The sequence below is a fragment of the Staurois parvus genome, unplaced genomic scaffold, assembly GCF_062004578.1.
Source record: "Staurois parvus isolate SC_StPar_1 unplaced genomic scaffold, SC_StPar_1.0 ptg000094l, whole genome shotgun sequence".
Classification (NCBI taxonomy): Eukaryota; Metazoa; Chordata; class Amphibia; order Anura; family Ranidae; genus Staurois; species Staurois parvus.
This window is the reverse complement of record NW_028317890.1, coordinates 1,532,826-1,555,658: the sequence shown is the minus strand read 5'-3', so window position 1 is coordinate 1,555,658 and position 22,833 is coordinate 1,532,826. Positions and strand designations below refer to the sequence as shown.

Genomic DNA, 22,833 nt, shown 5'->3' with positions numbered 1-22,833 from the left:
TGTTGCACAATAGTTGCCCTATTGTTATCAGATCTACCGTATATTAGCAACAATTACACTCACATTAATTATAGTACACACAAAATACTACCCAATTTTTTGCTACAATATAAAAATATGAAGCTGCATTGAATAAATGACATGCCAAATATGTTAAACTTCAAAATTGTGCTCACAATGTGTGTGAAACGATTTAAAAGTTTTTACAGCGCATCAGTTTAGTGAAAGATGGCCCTAGAATTATTGCTTGCACTCTGGCATGTGTTGTGATAAAAGGTAAACAAACTCTTGGCTACTATAGTGGCCGGGAGTTTGTTGACATGTTGGGGCTGCTGATGACATACAGTCATGGCCAAAAATATTGGCACCCCTGCATTTCTGTCAGACAATGCACCACTTCTCTGAGAAAATTGTTGCATTTACAGATGTTTAGGCATTATGATGTTGATTTCTTTTGTTTATATTGGTATGACACAAAAAAGTGGAGAAACAAAAAGCCAAATCTGACACATTCCACACAAAACCCCAAAAATTTACTGGATAAAATTATTGGCACCCTCAATTTAATATTTGGTAGCACACCCCTTGGAAACAATAACTAAAATCATTCGCTTCCTGTAACCATCAATGAGTTTCTTACACCTCTCTATTGGAATTTTGGACCACTCTTGTTTCGCAAACTGTTTCATGTCTCTCAGATTGAAAGGGTTTCTTTTCCCAACTGCCGTTCTGAGATCTCTACACAGGAACTCTATGGGATTGACATCTGAAATCATTGCTGGCCAGTTCAGTACTCTTCAGCGCTTTGTCTTAGACCATTTCTGGGTGCTTTTTGACATGTGCTTTGGGTGATTGTCCTGCTGTTGGACCCATGAGTCTGACGTAAACTCCACTTTCTAGCACTGAGCCCTACATTGTACCCCAGAATTCTTTGGTAGTCTTCACATTTCATAATGCTATGCACTTGGTCATGACATCCAGTACCTGAAGCAGCAAAGCAATCCTAAAACATCAGTGAACCTCCACCATGTTTAACTGTAGGGACTGTATTCTTTTCTTTAACTACTTGGTAACCGCGCTATAGCGGAATGATGGCTACAGTGTGGTTATCCATTTCTGGGAGGGCGTCATATGACGTCCTCCCAGAATGCGCCTACCTGCTCTCCCCATGGGGCATGCACCCACCGATTCCCATGATCACTATGTCCTACGGACACAGCTGATCACGTGATGAGGTAAAAGGCGAATCACAGCGGCCTTTTACAACATGATCAGCTGTGTCCAATGACACAGCAGATCACGGAGTAAATACAGTTGCCAGTTATCGGCTGCACTTTGGTCACGTTGTCACAGCATGAGGAAAGTACTGCCGATAACCAGAAGCTGTCACAGAGGAGTTTGGCACTGATGATCATTGCCCTGCAGTGCGGCCATCCATGCCCCCAGCATTTGCGCCCATCAATGCCCATCTGTGCTGCCTATCAATGCCCAGCAGTGCTGCCTTTCAGTGCCCATCATTGCTGCATATCAGTGCAGCATCATCAGTGCCTCCTCATCAATGCCCACCAGTGCCACCTCATCAGTGTCCATCAGTGCTGCCTATCTGTGCAGCCTTACCAATGGCTCCCGCTACTGTCTCAGCCAATGAGGAGAGGGATTCCTGGGATAGTCGAGACTCCAGTGCACATTGCAGGTTTGAAAGGGGGCTTAGGTGAGTATTGGGGGGAGATGCTGCACAGAGAAGGTTTTTTACCTTCATACATAGAAAGTATCATGGTAGAAAACCTTTAGCCTTTACAACCGCTTTAAGTAAAAAAGTAGAGTTTCAATCTCTTGAACCATCTTCCTATATGCTGTCAAATTTGTTTATTAAGCAGCATCTCTGTTGGTGGTCATAGTCCGTGTCCCAGAGGAGGAAAGTTTCCAGGGTTTCTACTTAAACTTCTTCACCATCTCCAAAGCAAATAGAAGCACTTGCCCCATTCTGGATCTCAAGATCCTCAACAGATTCTTTCGCATTATGCAGGGAATTGTTTAGTCATTGTTTTTCTTCAGTGAGGGGGAATGTGGTCTTTAAGTATGCCTACTTGCAAGTCACCATTTTGTCACTGCTTAAACACTACCTGCATTTTGCTATGGGCTTGCAACATTACCAGTCTGATGCCCTTCTCTTTGACCTGTCCATAGCAACTTGAGTATTCACCAAGGTGCTAGAGCCTGTTCCAGCTCTGCTTTGCCCTCAGGTTATCCCCATTGTGGGATACCTGGGTAACTTCCTGCTAAAGGAATGAAAGTCGATCCAGGCTCTTTCAGCCAATGTCCAATCAACAGGGCAGACCCTGCAGAGGTTTGGATAAATCCTACATTTCCAGAAATTCATACTGGATCCGACACATTGTTTTGAGTATATGGGTCTAATTTTGGAAATGACTATGTCCATTTGCTTTTGCACAAGGGTTGTGGGACTAATAGTAGATTCCTACTAGACTGTACAGTTTGCCCAGTTTCACTCCAGGTTGTTTCAACTCAACTTTCCGAAAGAGTGGAACAAGCAGACACAATCTCCTGATAGCTCCATTTGTAGGGCTAGCTGAACAAGGCTTGTCCTGGTGGTGTGGATATCCAACCCAGCACTGGAATCAGGGAAAATGTATTCTCCTGACAACCTGGAATATGCTCAAGAAGGATGTCAACCTGTCTTTGACACTGTGAGATCTTAACCTGGTTCTGTTGGTTCTTCAGTTAGCGCCCTTTGAACCTATTAGGGATATTCTCCTGTTTAAACTCAGTCACAAGGCTGCCTTCTTAATTGCTGTCACTACTGCAAAGTGATCAGGACAATACTCTTTCCTCTTGCTCCAAAATATTCAAGAGAGATTTCTCCCCAATGTCTGGATAGAGAATGTGCTCTGCAAGTCTCAGCTACAGCTTTAGACATTCAGATTTTCCCTTGTCGTTCCTAGAGGTCCCAGGGCAGGACATTCTTCCTCTCATCGTACTGTTGCTAGGTGGATTAGAAAACGTACGATTCAAGCCTGTCTGAAGGATAGGATTCCACCTCTTCTTGTAAAGGCACACTAAACCAGATCTTTTTGGTCTTCTGGGGCTTTTCAGCATCAGACATCTGCCTCCCAGATTTGTAAGGCTGTGACTTGGTCATCTATTCACACATTTAAGTTTGACCTGGGGATAGTCAGGCCCTATTTGATACAAGTTAAGACGTAAGGTGCTTCAAGTTGCTCTTTTTCTGTTGAGCCCTCCTCATGACCAGTTTGTAACGTGGACCTGTTAGCATTTGTTTGATGTGTTGCCCACCCCTCAGATGGGCTACTTTTAGACATCCCATGGTCTAGGACTCTGGTCCTGTAATGTATGTTTAAGAAGAACATGCACATTTTCCCCTGTTTATTCCGTTTACAGACCCTTCAAGCACAGTAATAATATGATTTTTGACAACTAAAATAATTTTCTTACAATACATTACAGGACACAGTATCAAAGTCTTAAACCATAGGTTATGCAGTTGCCTTCAGGTGACTGAACACTGGCAGACAAAGCTGTAAAGACAGTGCTAATATTCCTCTCATTCCTAGCAAACCTTAAGCAATAAAGATTGAATAATAAAACAGAAGGTAGGCAATGTGCTCCAAGAAAAGGACTTTACTGGGAAGTCAAAAAACCTAAATTGCAGAGATGCACTATCTTTTTTTTGTCTTGACAAAAAGCAGCATACGCCCAATACTAAAAAATAAGGTTTGTAAAAAATAAGCTAATATTTCCTATTTCTAGGTTCAAAAATAGATATGATTTATAATAATTATCAGTGCAGCGATCTTATTTTCTCACAAAGGTGTGTTTTTTTTTTTTGTTTTGTTTTGGGGGTTTTTTCTGATCAAGACCTTGCTTCATTTATTTTGGTTTATTTTGACAGCTAATTTTCATATGAAATTACAGCCCTTTGCTAATTAGCCTTTATTTAAAAATAAGTTTTGTTATATAGAATTATAATATCTAGTCCTTGGTTGTTACTTTTAACAAAACAAATGTCCCTATCACCCTTTTGCCCTTGGTAGGGAAAGTAATTGCAGTCTTTGATTGGCGTTTTCAGTGCATAGACAGTGCACTTAGTCACAATTTAAAATTAGGTTTCCATTGAACTGCACTGCTCTGTAGTGCTTGACATAATCTACTTAATTTAAGTCATGACTCAGTGGTTCAGTAAATAATCAGCTGTTCTGGCTAGAAATATTTGGGAGAGTAAAAATGAGAGAGAAGAATCTGATTTAGGCAGATTTTCAGGCTAATCAATGAAACTATTTTAGAAAAAGATTTTAAGATGCTTTTGCTTCATTTTTAAATAAGTTACCTTTTTCTTCTTCTGAAACAGTCATTTGGAGAAAGGCATAATTTTCTTTTTAAGAAGGAAATACATGTTTAGAGAGGATGTAGGTAAAACAGCAGTTTGCAGAGTTTTTATGATAAAATGGACAGTTTTCCACATTCTTGTGTTCTGAATATAATTTAATTTAATTTAATTTAGTATTGTGCAATTTTTTTTGCAGCATCTAGCAAACATTTTTTTTCTGGGCTTGCAGTGTTATATTTAAGGTGCTTGCTTTTGCTTCTGTTTGAAGCATTTGCTGATTTTCTTTAGTTCTAGAGCTAAATGGTTACTTGTTGAGTGGCATGTTTAAATATTTCAAGATGTAATATTACCCTGAAAAGTACCAGATGATTGAAGATTCCCGTTCTTACCCATACAAGTGTGTAACAGTGATTTCAGGATTGTTTTGGACAGACAGACAATGAAATAAAACTTTATTTACAAACAATGGTGAAACAGGAGTCCTTATTGAAAGTGATATATTTTAAGCCTAAGAAGGAATTTAAACTTAGGGGGATATGGTATCTTCCCACTGGACCAATGCAGTAATTTTGATGTCCAGATTTAAAGTGTATCTAAAGCCAAAACTTTTTTTTTCTTTTGAAAAAACAGCTGCTAGAACTTAGACTGCATAATAGGAAATTATGGTTAATCAAACATGAGAAAGTTTGAGAATTCTCCTCTCACTTATACTTAAGGCCATTTATAATCTATTGGTGATCGCTTATATTATTGCAAATGTGTCCCTCAGAGTGTTTTTTTTCTGGATCTCCTATGTTCGCCTTCCAGACCTTGCATTTGGGTCCCTCTGCAGTACACTCCATTAACTGTTGTACCTCCCTTAACATATGGTCTTGAGGAAGCTATATGCGAAACACGTTGACCATTGAAGCTGGGCAAGCTATTAACACAATCTATGTAACTACACTATTCACTATAAAGAGGAGGTTATATTTTTTCTGGGGGATCTTCTTCTCAACCCCCCCGGTTTTAAATGTACGAAATGTCTCAATGTTCTCTGAATTGTTTTACATCTATGTTTCAATAAAAAATATATTTTATTCTACAAAGTGTGGTCTCATGTAGTGCCTATAAAGTCCGCTATTATACTGTCTAGTTTCTAGCAGTTGTTTTTTCACTATTTCAGTTGGATGTGGCACATTGAAAGCTCTTAATATTCCTTATTTTTTCTTTTGGTTTTGGACAGGTTTGTGAGGGGGTAGAGTGCCTTTTGGTTTTTTTTTTGTTATCTGTTAGGGACATCTAGGGTGTTTTCCTTGCTTTAGAGAGAAAAAAAAACCTCTAGGGGTTTTAACCGTTTCCTACTCTTTCTTAAAGAAAAAGTTTTGACTTTTGATATGCTTTAAGCACAACTTTGCCTATTTTTATATTAAAATCTGGTGAGTGGTTGAATCTAGGGATGTCAGCTCAAAACGTGATATCATTTTGAACCACCCATCTTATATAATATTTGCATAAAGCTCAGAATATGAGTAGATCCTGTCTTACAAAATACACTATATTGCCAAAAGTATTAGAACACCTGTCTTTACACGCACATGAACTTTAATAGCATCCCAATCTTAGTCTGTAGGGTTAAATTTTGAGTTGGCCCACCCTTTGCAGCTATAATAGCTTCAACTCTTCTGGGAAGACTGTCCACAAGGTTTTGGAGTGTGTCTATGAGAATGTTTGACCACGCCATTCCAGAGAACACTCCTCCACTGCTCTAGAGTCCAGTGGTGGCGTGCTTTACACCACTGCATCTGACGCTTTGCATTGCACTTGGGCCACATGAAGTTTGGAGGTCTTTAGCTATTGACTCTGAAGACAGTTGACAACTTTTGCGCACTTTGCGCTTCAACATGCTCTGACACCGCTCTGTCATTTTAAGTGGCCTACCAATTCATGGCTTAGTTGCTGCTGTTCCCATTTTATTCCACTTTGTTGTAATAACACTAACAGCTGACTGTAGAATATTTAGTAGCAAGGAAATTTCACAGTTAGACTTATTGCACAGGTGGCAACCTATCATGGTACCAGGCTCAAATTCACTGAGCTCCTAAGATTTGTAGAAGCAGTCTGCATACCTAGGTGCTTGATTTATACACCTGTGGCCATGAAGGTGATTGGAACACCTGAATCCAATTATTTGGAGGTGTGTCCCAATACTTTTGGCAATATTGTGTATGTCCTAAAATTAAAGTGTATGTATCACTAAAACTCATACATCCCATGAATCATTATTTGTTCTACCAGGTACCCCTTTTTTGCCAAGAATTAAGCATTGGTGATCATGAACTCTCAGCCTAGGCGACCTAGATCATAGAGTCTCTACCTAATAATCAGTAAGAAAGTCAGCAGCAAAATGAGAGAATCAGTAGGACTACCACAGTGTACATACTGCACAATATATGATCGTAAGTTGTACATAGAAACAAGTTTATCTTAATAGTACAGTATAGGACACAGGACTTGCGATTAAAGACTAAGGGATATGTGCAGGTTACCTTCAGGTGATTGGACACTGACAAAACATCGCTAGGGCTGCCCTAGTATGCACTCATATGACCCCCCACTTGCTCCGAGAGACTTCAGTTTTTGTTAGTGTCCTAAAATGACAAACCTGTTATTTATGGAGAAGCATTTTTTTTTTAAACCTTTCAATTTTTTCTTCTGGCACTTCTGTTTGGATTTGACTGCTTACTGTCTTAGGCTAACTAGCAGTTTCCGGGTCGGTGCCCCTCAGTGCTACTTTGGGGACTGTCCCAGAACCCCACTATGTAGGGTTGACCTGTAATGTTTTCTTTTGGGCACTGGTTCCTTTGAAGTGTAACAGGGTTTTATAAAGGTCCAGGGCTGTGGTCCATTTATATGGTTCCCAGACAGTCCCATTTAGGAGTATGCGGACCATAATAGGCAAAGCCTGGACCCTTAGTAGTTTCAATGTTATGGATAAGGTAATACAGGGTTTTCCCATATTTTGGCACTGGTCCTGAATTTGGTTTAAGACAACCTGCAGTATTTAGCACATGATGTGGATTTATAAACTTTGGGAGCTATTCACTTTGCTGTGATACCCCCTGCCATTTTGTCTCTAACATTTCTTGATGTGACATGCCTGCTGGCTGACACATAACTGTTCGTCCTTTCTGGTGAAAACGCACACAGCACGTTGTTGCATTTCTGCTGCCTTTTCCCACAGAAACATGGTTAGCAACTTGGTTATGGTGGCTCCTGCATTCCAGACATGCAAAACTCTGTCCATTCTGCATTTAATTCCGTGAGTCCCTTCTGGGGATCCCTTCACTTGGAAATTACAGATCAAAGGTGCAAGGGAGCTGGGACAAAAGACCAGATAACATGCATTCTGCAGATGGCCTATAGGAAACTCAGAACACTGCTCAGGGTGATAGCTGTTCCCTTGTCCTGGGGCAATATTTTGTTTTGACACTACTCCACTCATCTGACTCTAGCTGCCTCTTAGAAGTGCACCATGCAATCTGTCTGGCAAAAGCAACTTTCTCTGCTGCTATGACTGAATTCTTTTGAAAACTTTCAGCACTATAGAATCTTCAGTTTCCAGGTGCTAGAAACACTATGCTTTCTCTGATTCCCCTCTTGACTCTTCAGGAATTAGTGTCGTGTAACTTCCTAATCTACTTGAGAATGATATGGAGAAAATTGTCAGAAACACTGAAATTGTAGTGGACTGCAGTGGAATTTCCTTCCCCTGAATTTTTTGAGACTACAAGCTACAGCTTTGTGCCAAATGCTCTCTACTACGGGCACACTAATCGATGCAGTGAAAACTAGTCCTAGCAGCACCAAATTTTTCACAACCAAAACAAGCCCCTATGGAAACTAAGGGGCTGGCTAGGAGGAAAAAGACTTTCCCATATGCTCACAAATTGATTGCGCACTACATGAGGATTAGCTCAATCCTGAAAAAATATTCATTCCTCCTAAGCCTTTTGTTGAGATTTACCTTACAGAAAAGGGATTTTTAAAATGGGCAGTGCTGGTAGTAGATACTGCCATTTCAGTCCTCAATAAATATCTTGCCGTTACTTTGTCAAATATTTTAAACGCTGCTCCAGGAAAGATTTGGGTCTACAACCATATCTCTGGTGCTGGCTCACCTCGCCTTCACCAAAGCAATCAATTGTATTAGCAACAGGAATGCTGCACACTGAGATGCAAAATAATCTTCCTTTATTAAATCACCACCTTCAAAAAAAATGTAATTCTTCCTAACAGCTCTAACGTTTTCAAAGCTTTTTTTTTAGCAGGTTGGCTGTTTACACCTTTGGTGATGCATGCTTTGGCCGCAAGGTGCTTCTACTGTCACCTGTCTGTTTGGATCTGTTGACCCTTGTTTCCTGTCAGCCTTTTGCTGGTATTCTGTTGCCCATCCCTTGACTCATTACATGGGGATGTCTCATGGAGTTTGAATTCAAGTCCTGTGTCTTTTATTGTATGATTAGGCTAACTTTTAAGATGACACACCTGTACATTCCTTATCTATGAGTACAGTACAGGACACGGGTCTCTTCCCTCTTTTCATTTCCTTTCTACTGATAACAAACTGGAGTCTCATAGAGTATGGAAGGGGGAGTTTGGAGGTTACATGGATGCATTGGGTGGCAGTCCTAGCAAAGTTTTTGGTATTGTCCAATTGCCAGAAGATAACGCATGATTTAAGAATCAATTCCTGTGTCCCGTACTGTGCTCTAAGATATGGAATTACAATACTTCATTCCACTGAGAAATCATTTTATATATATTTTTTTGTTTGTTCACAGAAATAATAAACAGGTACATTTCTCTTTTAACTGTCATTAAACCTGTAGAATAAGTGTCCCTATTATGTGTTCCTCGTATAGCTTTAGGCTACTTCATGTTCCTGAGAATTGTATCATGGAGCAGGTGTTCAAACAGACACCAAAAGGCTGACACTGAACAAGAGGCTTGAAAGCAAAACAAAATTGTAAAGAAAAGCACATGTGCATCCGGATGAGTGTACATGGCAAACAGATGAATATATTTACTCAGTTATATTTGTTTATTGGTTTGTAAATGTAGTCTGTAAGTTTTTTATATTTTTATTTTGAACATGATCAGATAATCACTTGTTTACAGTTTCAGTAAACATGCAATGCTTTCTTCTTCCTTTTTTTTTTCAGCTCCACAAAGAAACTTTGAGATTGCTTTCAAAATGTTTGATCTGAATGGAGACGGAGAAGTAGACATGGAAGAATTTGAACAAGTAGGAAATGTTTTACATATACAGTGCATGCACAATTCAAGTGGTTCTAAATCCTGGCCATTTTAAACCTTAATGCATTCCCTACTTTAAGGTAGAAACTGTCCCAGTGTTTGTATCACCCACTTTACACTTACTTGAGTCCTATCTTGAACCAGCGTTATGCCCGCCTTTAGCATCTCTCTCTGTTCACAGAGCCAGCAGTGTGAGCCTTAGTCTCCTCTGCTTTTAATCAAATCCTACGAGCAGACAGCTGGTGTAGTGCTGAGTTGTGTTGTGTGTGTCAATAGATACACAGCTTGGCTCTGTATTGAGCCCACAACTATACCATAATAGGAAGCAGCTTGTTATGATGTCACACTGAGAAGGGGAGGAGCAAAGAATGCCAGCAGGGGACACCAGAAGAGGAGGCTCGTGGGCCGTTCTGTGCAAAACCATTGCACAGAACAGGTAAGTATAGCATGTTAGATGTTTTAATTAAAAAAATACCTTTACTCCTGGGTGGAAATACAAAAAAGTAAATTTGTTTTTTAACTGAGGGGACTTTCTACTTCATATGGTCCCTAGTAAATAATAGCAGGGCCATGCCTATCTCATAAAGTAAAATACAGTGATTGTAATACTTCATATGTATTTGTAATACTGATTTCCCCTTCAAGAATTTGGTCTTGTTACTGTTTTAAACTGAAAAAACTGTGTTCTACTTGCTGTAAAAATCCCATGAAAGGGGTTACATAGGAAATTGATAAAAAAAATATTCATACATATTGTAATGTAAACTTGTTTTTATTACTTTGTTTTCCAAGTTAAGAATGTAAAATTTTCAAGAGAATGTCAAAATAGAAGTTATTTGAGATTTAACTTCTATAGTTGGGAGCAGTAATGTCCAATGCTCTGCTGATTTCCTGTGCAGCAGATCTCATAGAACTAATTGCGGACTGTCACTATATTTCCCAGGTGTGTGGACTTTAGGTCATTGGGAAATGGATGCAGATAATGACTATTTTGCAGGTTGGAGTATGGGACGTGCTGGAATGTGGAGCCATGTGGAGTATATGTAGCACAGTGTACAGAGTAGGGCATGCATTACCTTGTCATTTACAGCAAACTTTATGGAGAATACACAAAACTATGCATCCCAATACAATCAACACATACACCCATCACATCTCTTCAAAGCTCCAATCCACAAATGAGCAGTCTATTTTCTTCTGGCTCTGCTCAGACATTATGTTGCACTGCTGTCCCCGATTTCACTAACCTCTGTTGTGGGATGGGTGGTGCCTTGGTTTGGTCTATAATGTAATTTTGAGTTTGTTATTTTAGTGGGGTATGTTGAACGTTAAGCATATTGATTAATACATTTTACATTTTTTCATAAGGGTTAATAGCTGTAGGTTAAATTTTCATCAGTTACAGCTTTTTATATCTACTAGAGATCCAGCACTTTTACTAGAAAGAAAATGAAGCTTTATAACAAAGTAAAACAGAATTTGGAACATTATCTTTTATCTTTTTTCCCCTTTATCCATTCCTTGGAGAGTATTTCAGCTGCCATATAAAACAGAAAATGACCTTTTGCTTTAAGCAGATGTTATGACCCAACAGATAAAGTTTTTTATGATTCGTTTAATTCTTCAGTAACATATTATACTTTACAGGAGTATTCAAGGTGCTCATATACTTGAAAATGTCAAATCTTTCCCATCTGTTGAGGGACACAGGAATTCCTAGATTATCGTGTTAATCTGCTGCCTACAGGAATAGGACTACATAGAATAACTGTTGGCCAGCCCAATATAAAGCTGCCCACAACCATCATTGCTCTGTTTTTACTAGTGTCCTCAAGTGAGTGGATGAGTCTTCTTCAGCTCTGCTGTTCACTGATCCTTTGTAAAATGTATCTACTGTCAACAGCTGCTAGTAGATTTATGCTGGATAAGTTAAATCCTGAAAGTCTCTCCTGTCAGCCAACCAGGGCAGGTTTTCCCAGTTTATACTGGTGTTCTCTCTGTGAAAGCCCTACATTTTGGGATGCTTTCCACAAGTCATCTACAGTTACTTGTAGATTCAGGCCAGGTATGGAAATTTGGAATGTTTTCCAGTTAGCCAAACAGTGCAGATTTTAAGTTCATTATCTATGCTGGTTTTATCAATGTGACAATGCTATGATCTACAGTGACTACTGGTTTGTGTTCTAATTCACACAGGACTCCTCTCTTCTAATCAGGCCAGTGTAAAGGAAATGTTTAAATTCTGTAAAAAATTTTATTCTATTTTGTTAGCTTTGCCTATGTATTGTACACTGCACTTATTGTGCACTTGGCACTAATAATGTTATAATTACGTTTGCATTCCTTCAAGGGCTGATTAGAATTTAACCTGCCTATGTAACGCCTCTTGTTACCACAAAAGTACAATTGTAATATTAATGTGATACCTACGTAACCATGCGTATAAAAAAAATACTTAAAATAAACAGAACAGGGATTTGGAAAGATGCTGAGTGTATCTTTTTGTGTCTGTTCCCTATTGCAGTAGTTATTAATTTGGAACCACTAATCAATATGACGATAGGAGTTGCCTATCTATAAAAGTTTCAGTAATAATGTCCAGAACAGATGGCAAGCAAGCCAGGAGGGGATTTACAGGTGGCCCTGAAAATCCGAAACGAGGAGCCTGAGACGATCTGGGAATTTCTGATAATCAGCCGGGTGATGTGAGGCCTTTGCTTACATTTTGAGATATCAAAATTCCTTGATTGAAAAGGCATTTTTGGGACACAGGGTACCTATTTTACTCCCCTTAATCAAACGGTATTGATTGTTGGTTATATGTTATGTTGTCACTGTCTACTGTCCATTGGAGTGTTATAGAAAAGAAAAGGAAGAATAGTGCTGGTTAACAGGTTATATGATTCACACATCTGCTGTAAATAGATCTAGAGGCAAGAGGAGAGGGTATAGGCACATGTAGAGAAGAGAGAATGCTGGCAAGTCATTATGGGCATTAAAGTAAGTAAGGGATTGAGAGGTAAGAGGGTACCCTTAGAAAATGCCCAGCGGAAGAGTAGCACTAGAGAATATATGAACTGAAGGTGCAGTTCTACCTATGCTGAACCTCTAGATAAACAGGCAAAGTGGACAGGGATCCACAATGGGTAACGGTTACCAAGTCCACAGGGACTAAGAATCATGCAGATTAAGCAGCTAGAGGAACAGCTTTCTACAGTGCCTTGAAAAAGTATTCATACCCTTTGAAATTTTCCACACTTTGTCATGTTACAGCCAAGAATGTAAATGTATTTTATTGTGAGTTTATGTGATAGACCAAGACAAAGTGGCACATAATTGTGAAGTGGAAGGAAAATGATAAAAGGTTTTCAATTTTTTTTTTTTTTACAAATATCTGAAAAGTGTGGCGTACACTTGAATTCAACCCCCTTTACGCTGATACTCCTAACTAAAATCTAGTGGAACCAATTGCCTTCAGAAGTCGCCTAATTAGTAAATAAAGTCCACCTGTGTGTAATTTAATCTCAGTATAAATACAGCTGTTCTGTGAAGCCCTCAGATGTTTGTTAGAGAACATTAGTGAACAAACCGCATCTTGAAGGCCAAGGAACACACCAGGCAGTTTAGGGATACAGTTTTGGAGAAGTTTAAAGCAGGGTTAGGTTATAACAAAAATATCTCAAGCTTTGAACATCTCATGGAGCACTGCTCAATCCATCATCCAAAAATGTAAAGAGCATGGCACAACTGCAAACCTACCAAGACATGGGTATCCACCTAAACTGACAGGCCAGGCAAGGAGTGCATTAATCAGAGAAGCAACCAAGAGGCCTATGGTAACTGATGAAGCTGCAGAGATCCACAGTTTAGGTGGGAGAATCTGTCCACAGGACAACAATTAGTTATGCACTCCACATATCTGGCCTTTGTGGAAGAGTGGCAAGAAGAAAGCCATAAGAAGTCCAATTTGCGAGAAGCTATGTGGGGGACACAGCAAACATGTGCAAGAAGGTGCTCTGGTCAGATGAGACAAAAATTTAACTTTTTGGCCTAAAAGGAAAACGCTATGTGTGGTGGAAAACTAACACTGCACATCACCCTGAACACACCATCCCCACTGTGAAACATGGTGGTGGCCGCATCATGTTGTGGGGATGCTTTTCTTCAGCAGGGACAGGGAATCTGGTCAGAGTGGATGGAAAGATGGATGGAGCCAAACATACGGCAATTTTAGAAGAAAACCTGTGAGTCTGCAAAAGACTTGAGGCTGGGGCAGAGGTTCACCTTCTAGCAGAAGAACAACCCTAAACATACAGCCAGAGCTAAAATGGAATGGTTTTGAACAAAGCGTATTCATGTGTTAGAATGGCCCAGTCAAAGTCCAGACCTAAAGCCAATTGAGAATCTGTATGAGGAAAGAACAAACAGAGGGCGCACAGGCCTAGTGCATTACCATAAAAAATGCTTAATAAGAAATAAAGTAGGTGTTGGACTTACAAACGACAGTAAAGTCAAGGCACGTCATAAAAGAACAGCTTAGTCAACACCGTGCTGAGTAACAGTCCGCAATAGGGAGTGTAGATATCCAAAAGGCTGATGCATTTCGAGGACTTGCCTCTTCCTCAGAGCCTCTGAGAATCTGTAGCAAGACTTGAAAATTGCTGTTCACAGACGTTCTTCATCCAATCTGACAGAGCTTGAGCTATTTTGCAAAGAAGAATGGGCAAAAATGTCACTCTCTAGATGTGCAAAGCTGGTAAAGACATCCTCAAAAAGAGTTGTAGCTGTAATTGCAGCGAAAGGTGGTTCTACAAAGTATTGACTCAGGGGGGCTGAATTCAAATGCATGCCACACTTCAGATATTTATTTGTAAAAAAATTTTAAACCATTTATCATTTTCCTTCTACTTCACAATTATGTTACATTTTTGGTTGTAACATGACAAAATGTGGAAAATTTCAAGGGGTATGAATACTTTTTCAAGGCACTCTATTTGAGCTGGATGGATGAAAGGTGACAGACAATGTAGCATTAGACATAAAGGGAAATTTTGATGTTAAGTTGTGGAATTAATTTAGAGTGAAGCATCACAACTAGTAAATTCTAAAACATGAGAAAATAAAGCTAAAACAGAGAAATATGAGTCAAATTGTATAGAAATAATATAATTCTTGGCCCTGGCCCAAACAGAATAGTTGGTCAGAGAAGGAAGATGGGATGAGCACTATGGCTGCCTGTCTGATCATAAGAGCTGGAGTAAGTTGAGTATGGGATTACAGTACATGGGATGAAGGGATATCAGAGAACAAAATAGAACTAATTTAGGCAGGAACATTTTGAAGAGAGTTAAAAAAGTGAGAGAATCTAATTCTCTAAAAATGTAAGCGAGAGATGATCGAGTATGTGTGTGAATGGGTGTGCAGGGCTTTTTGGTCCTACAATCTTTTTTGTGTCTTGTGTCTGTGCAGATTCCCCCACTCCCTCGTTTTATCTTCCTATGAAAAGAATGTGCTGGGATGAGACATGGCAAGGACACCCATATTATGATTATGGCTTTTCAAACCATTATGTGCCTGCTTAATTAATCTGACAATGTGATCACAATAATCATGGTAAAATGAAGGTTAACTTTAAAAGTGCATATAGTATGTATAAAATAACACAGATTAAATATCCTTTGATAGCGGAAACGGTGCTTTTAAAAAATGGCAAATTAGGTAAAGTGTACTCCTTTCAAGAGATCTATCTGTGTAATTAAAATTAGGGTGTAATATTGAGATCACTCAAATATTCATTTCTGATATGATGTTAACAATTTTAATTGGTTTAGACAACCTTTAGTTAGAAATGGAATATAGGTTATTGGGAAAAACTGTAATTATTATTATTATACAGGATTTATATAGCGCCAACAGTTTGCACAGTGCCTTACAATATAAAGGGAGACAGTACTTTTACAATGCAGTAAAAAAACAACTAGGAAGGTCCTGCTCATAAGAGCTTATAATCTAATATAGTGGATATTGGGTTAATTTAGATTAACATGAGGTGGTTATATTGCAGCTGCCTTAATACTTAACAGAGCCTAAATGGATGGGATACATGAGAACTTTTTCTATAAAAATGGAAACTAAAGGTCTTATAGTAACATGATGTGTGGTCCACGATGTGATTTTTTTTTTGATCTGGCTGATGATTTTTCTGTTCCTTCATATACAGCTTGTTGGTACTTTTTGTTTTTAGTTATTTTTAAATCCAAAGCAGAATGTGTGGACTGTGAAATGATTTGACCCTCTTCCTTGTAAGTGCAGTGGTAAACTGAAGAAAACTTTGGATTTAGGGACTTCTCTGCATGATCACACGGTATTGTTATAATATATTATGTTGTGACTTTTTAAAAATATGTAAGCTGGAAACTAAGGATTTGTATTCAACTAAAACTAACAACAGAGCAAGCAAAGATAAATTATAATTTTGCCAGGAAAGGGTTGTCTTTTTAGAACATGAAACTGGAGTTCTTACACAACGTGCATGATAGGAAAAAAGAAGCCATTGAGATATAGTTCATGCAAGCTGGACCTAGTAATGATGGATTCACCCGGCTATATCAGAGCAGTAGATGTATGCAAGGTACTACTAGACAAAGGTACGGACATTATTTTGGTCAATTATTCAACTTTAATTGACCCACATTTTGTGCAGAAATTATTGCAAACAGCCCAAATAAATATTTGTCTAATGCAAGGTTCACAAAATATGAATTTGTATTGTTAATTATGTACAAATCTGACAATGAAAAAGGCATACCATTGAACCCAGCCACCTTATTTCCTGTGTTGGAGGAGGCTGGAGACAAACAAAAAACCACATGTTAAATTGATGTAGGAATCAGCTACTGTGAGCCCAGTGCAGGACACACTCCTTGAAGACCAAGATATTTGATTTTTTTTTTGTTGATTGATCCCAGTTTTATACCGAGGATGGCTAGACCCATACTGAATATTCAGTTATCATACAGAAGGACGCTCTGTATTTAGAGTCATTGAATTATTCTTCCCCAGCTCAAGAAGCAATGCTCCATGCTTTAGCCAAGCCTGTGAGCTATCAAAAGAGTATACATTTATATAGATAGTAGAGAATTAGAGAGCTTTTGGGGTGATGCATGATTTTGGTTCCACTTGAAGAGCTAGATGTTTTTACTTTGGCAGGTAAAGCAATCAAGCATGCTAAGTTAATTTATTGGCTGTCTTCTTCTTTCCAGCTTCTTGCTGAGGTAGCCATATTAACAGTAAACCTCACACTTTGTAAGCAGACCAGGTGACTAAGAATGCTGAATTACAGCCCTGGACACTTGCTGGGTCTGTTCAACTCACAGATTCCACCCTAGTTCTGGTGCAGTAGAGCTGGGATTAATAAATAATCTTTGTGGACCCCACAACAAGTGGTACATAGCGGGGGGCAACTTCTTATGATATAGGACTTTGGAAAAAGGTGAACTTTTAGGTTTTCCAGCCACTTTTTGCCTTTCAGCTTGACACATGGACCGTGCCATCAGTCAGAAGCGGTTATGGCTGCCTTAGTAAATGAGCATGGGATAGCACCAGGGTTCACAACTTTTGTTTTTGAATATACTACTTCTTGTTTTACTTTTACCAAAGGTGTTCCCAAAAATTGAACATCCCTTCCAGAGGTTACAAAAGGATATATCCAGATGGTCAAGTCAGGATCTTACAAGTATGTACTGGTCTGTATGGACATGTTTTTGGAATGGCCAGAAGATTGGCCACTGGCAAATGCTACTGCAAAAGCCACAGTAAAGAGTGTTATCAGTAGTTATATGTACAGAGTCCCAGAAGCTAGATAGAATAGCAGAGGAACTAATTTTATGGGAGAGTTCATACATTTTATTTTACAACCACTGCAATCTACAATGTAGTGGAAACAATTAGAGTAACTAAGGGGATGTCAAAAACTAGTAAACTATGGCCTGAATGTCTTCATTTTTTTTAATTCCCTAAGAGGATATGAGATTTTGTTTGGAAATGTGTTGCTCACTTTCTTATACTTTTCTCAGCAACTGAAGTCCTCCACTGGAATCTCAGAGAATGTTGCTGGTCTCTTAAGGTTTTTGGCAGACTAATGTATGTATTTTCTCCCCAAATTTCAAATCCTAATAGTTTGGGAGGATCTCATAAGAAATTACACTTTGCTGCAATGTAAAGTAGTGTATGTACAGCTTGTATAACAGTGTAAATTTGCTGCCCCCTCAAAATAACTCAACACACAGCCATTAATGTCTAAACCACTGGCAACAAAAGTGAGTACACCCCTAAGTGAAAATGTCCAAATTGGGCCCAAAGTGTAAATATTTTGTGTGGCCACCATTGTTTTCCAGCACTGCCTTATTCCTCTTGGGCATGGAATTCACCAGAGCTTCACAGGTTGCCACTGGAGTTCTCTTCCACTCCTCCATGACGACATTACGGAGCTGGGGGATGTTAGAGACCTTGCGCTACTCCTTCCGTTTTGAGGATGCCCCACAGATGCTCAATAGGGTTTAGGTCTGGAGACATGCTAGGCCAGTTCATCACCTTTACCCTCAGCTTTAGCAAGGCAGTGGTTGTCTTGGATGTGTGTTTAGGGTCATTATCATGTTGGAATACTGCCTTGCGGACTAGTCTCCGAAGGGAGGGGATCATGCTCTGCTTCAGTATGTCATAATACATGTTGGCATTCTTGGTTCCCTCAATGGACTGTAGCTCCCCAGTGCCAGCAGCACTCATGCAGCCCCAGACCATGACACTCCCACCACCATGTTTGACTGTAGGCAAGAAACACTTTTCTTTATACTCCTCACTTGATTGCCACCACACAATCTTTACACCATCTGAACCAAATCAGTTTATCTTGGTCTCATCAGACCACAGGACATGGTTCCAGTAATCCATGTCCTTAGTCTGCTTGTCTTCTGCAAACTGTTTGCGTGCTTTCTTGTGCATCATCTGTAGAAGAGGCTTCCTTCTGGGACGACAGCCATGCAGACCAATTTGATTCAGTGTGCGGTGTATGGTCTGAGCACTGACAGGCTGACCCCCCACCCCTTCATCCTCTGCAGCAATGCTGGCAGCACTCATATCTCTATTTCCCAAAGACAACCTCTGGATATGACACTGAGCACATGCACTCAACTTCTTTGGTCGACCATGGCGAGGCCTGTTCTGAGTGAAACCTGTCCTATTAAACTGCTGTATGGTCCTGGCCACCGTGCTGCAGCTCAATTTCAGGGTCTTGGCAATCTTTTTATAGCTTAGGCCATCTTTATGTAGAGCAACAATTCTTCTTTTCAGATCCTCAGAGAGTTCTTTGCCATGAGGTGCTATGTTGAACTTCCAGTGACCAGTATGAGAGAGTGAGAGCGATAACACCAAATTTAACACACCTGCTCCCCATTCACACCTGAGACCTTGTAACAATAACGAGTCACATGACACCAGGGAGGGAAAATGGCTAATTGGGCCCAATTTGGACATTTTCACTTAGGGGTTTACTTATTTTTGTTGCCAGCAGTTTAGACATTAATGGCTGTGATTTTGAGGGGACAGAAAATTTACACTGCTATACAAGCTGTGCACTTTACTTTGTAGAAAAGTGTCATTCCTTCAGTGTTGTCACATGAAAAGACATAATAAAATGTTTACTAAAATGTGAGTGGTGTACTCACTTCTGTGAGATACTGTGTATGTATGTGTGTGTGTGTGTGTGTGTTTTTGTGTGTATATATATATATATATATATATATATTTATATATATGATTTGGTTGGAGGCACAATACAGCTTCTATTTCATGTACAGTTTACAAAACGTAAGAGAAAAGTCAACTGGATCCATGCCAAACGCTGCAAAAATGACTAAATTAAATAATCCCTGTGTTTTAATTTGGTTTCCTTCTGGAATCACAGTCTGGGGTACTATTGATTCAAATTCTTTAATAAATATATTAGTAAGGTATATATGTATATTTAATATGATTTGAAAAGTAGTAAAGCCATGTTGAAGTCATAGTGTCTTTTATATGTCTTCCATTTTATATGGAATTGCCTGTGTTTAACTATGCTGATAAGTCAACATGTCCCCAATTAAGCTACAAGGCCATTCTTGCCACAGGATCTGTGTATATCCAATTACTCTGTAAATATTTCTTATCAATTATTTGTTTTTCATGTAAGTTTTAGTCACAATAAAAGGAAATTTTGTAATGACATGGCTATTAGATTCTCCTTAGTGAATTTTGCCTCCTAGGCAGGGACAGTTCTGCCTAAATGTAAGCAGGCTCCAGGTTAAAGGTCATAGCAGGTGTGGGCTGTGATCAAAATGTAAAATATTGATCAAAAGAGTAGAGATTGTAAAGGAAATTTGTAAATTCTGTATAAAATTGTATTCTATTTTATATGCTTTGCCTATACTGCACTCGTGCGCACGGCACTAATAATGTTTTAATTACATATAGTCAACCACACCAAGTTACACAATGAGTCCCTCTGACCGTTTAATATATCCTTCCACCCTGGAAGTCCGCAATAAATATAAACCGTATCCGGTCACCCTACATATAACAGTGTCAATCCCCGTGAGTATAAACCAAATGTTCAATATATATTTTTTATCAATATAAGTCCTTACACCTTATTAAATCTTCATATAGTCCTTCATTACTCGGTGCTCCTTCAATTCTTTGTGTACAGCAAATCAATTCATCCTCTTCTATTCAAAGTACCTTGAAACAAATAAACTCAACATAGTGCATTATCCTTAAATGCAAGTATAATAAGTACGTGTGAATCACAATCCACATCCCTGTGATCACTTTTATAAATACCTCCCCTAACCAAAATTAGTGAATAATAGCTTAATGATCCACACTCCTCATACACAGTGAGTATGTGCCACACCATACAGTGCAATCAATCAGGTGTGTCTCCTGTCAATCTATGTACCTTATCGAATCAACAGGTGGTGTAGGCTAAATAAATCAAAGTGCTCCAGGATTCTGCTGCCACTACAAGGTCAGGTATTACTCCTGTAATGTGAACTCGTGCCATGCCAAACTTCAAAAATGATCAATATCTTCCGTGGTCTAAATATTGTGGCACCTGTCAACTGATATACCTTACCAGAAGACAGGTAATGCAAGTTTGACTCAGACCCAATAATAGCTCCAGGCTCTTGCAACCAGTACTCCAAATCAGCGATGAGAATACCTAGAAAGAAAGTACAATATCATTGTGCAAAACCTTCTTAAAAGTATTGTGAAACTTTATTAAAAGCACTTACATCAATGCAGAGTATATGCAGCTTTAAAATCAGCTTAATAGCTCACTATCTCCTTATGGCAGTCTGGATCTCATCCAAGATGGCCACCACGATACTTCCAGTAACGTCTGATGTCACTTTCTGATGCGTTTCGTCATCACGACTGTATTCAAGGATGCATCCGTCAGACTGCGGCCTGCCATATTTACCCTTCAGCTCCTCCCATCCTGGGTAGTCATCACCATCTTGGAGAAGGGAAAGACACCCTTCTCCCCTCTCTGCATGTGGATACATCACCTCTGCCCCCATTACGATGACCAAATCCACTAAACAGGATACCCATCCTTCATACTCCCTCCTGCCATCTTGTGTACATCTTACAGTACATTAATATTAAATACATATTAGATTCTATAATGCAAAATAATAAATTTATAAAGACATGGGGGGCATCATAGAAAATAATCTAAATAAATACAAACCTCCCTAGATCTAACAAAGAATATAGTCCATTAAATATAAAATGGATCCTTTTAAAAGCAACGTCTATAAATTAGAACCATGTGCAAGGATATCTAAAAGTTACTATTGTCCCCTAAGGTTACAAGGAGAGGTGGATTAATTACATAGACTAAAATCTTATAAATAAATAAATAATGACCTACGAGGGGAACCCCCAAAGAATATAGGCAATAAAAAATATAAATGGATTCCTTAGAAGCAGCATCCATAAATAATAACCATATACAATGATATCTAAAAGTTACTATTATCACCTAAGGTTACAAAGAGAAGTGGATTAATTACATAAACTAAAATCTTATTAAATAGAATATCAAAATGACCTAATAGGGGAACGTGGAACAGAGAACATCTTATTAAATGGAATAATCTAAGAAGGGGACGTGGAATAGAGACCATCTAATACCTTGGCCTCTATATTCCTAAATAGTCAGGAAATGATTCACCCGATCCTGAAGTTCAAGGACCTGCTTGCCTTCGTATAGATTCACAAGTCCCATATTGGAGTCCATTCGCTCAATGGTGGCCTCCCTTTACCAGGGGAAATTTCTAGCTCCTATAGACATCAAGGACATCTCCCTGTACATTCCCTTCTGTGAGGGATATCCGCGTTTCCTACGTTTGGCTGTTGGGGATGCGCATTACTAAATTGTAGTGCTGCCCTTCGGTTTGGTCTCCTCTCCCCGGGTGTTTAAAAGGTCTTGTTCCATGTCCTGGCCTTGGAACATACATATACTATCGCTATATTGATATTTTCATCATATGGACAGAAGGTGAAGAATACCTAAAACAATTTTACTCATTTATCAACACTTTTCATCCATCAAATTAAAAATGGAATACTCAAACACACACTGTCAACTTCCTAGACACCACAGAATACATCAGGGATGATACGCTTCACACCTCAATATACAGGAAACCCACTGACAGATGCAACTACCTCCACAGTTCTAGCTTCCACCCCCAACACACGAAACATGCCATCATACACAGTCAGGCCATTAGATACCACCCAATATGTTCTGACCCAATAGACAGAGATAAACATCTCGGACAACTAGAAGACTCCTTCCATAAGAAAGGTTACAAGGACAAAACCATCAACAACAGCATAAACACAGCCTTGAGAACCCAAAGAGAAAATCTACTTCAGTACAAAGAGAAAAAAACAAACAACCGTGTACTTTTAGTAACACATACAACCCAGCACTAGAAGGAATAAGAAAAATAATCAAAGATTTACAACCCATCATAACAGAGGATGGAACTCTGAAAGAAATATTCCAGCAACCAATACTGGCCTTCAGACAACCCCCCAACCTCAGAAATAAA

General features: G+C 39.1%; 1 protein-coding gene across 2 annotated transcripts in view; it reads left to right on the top strand.

Annotated features, from left to right (window-relative positions):
* The window catches only part of MICU1 (mitochondrial calcium uptake 1), a 331,092-nt gene that overhangs the window by 145,199 nt on the left and 163,060 nt on the right, over window positions 1–22,833 (top strand). For both annotated transcript variants that reach the window (XM_089670730.1, XM_089670729.1), the window contains exon 7: window positions 9,571–9,653. In XM_089670730.1, coding sequence (XP_089526856.1) covers window positions 9,571–9,653 — 83 coding nt within the window. The remainder of the gene's footprint in view (window positions 1–9,570; window positions 9,654–22,833) is intronic.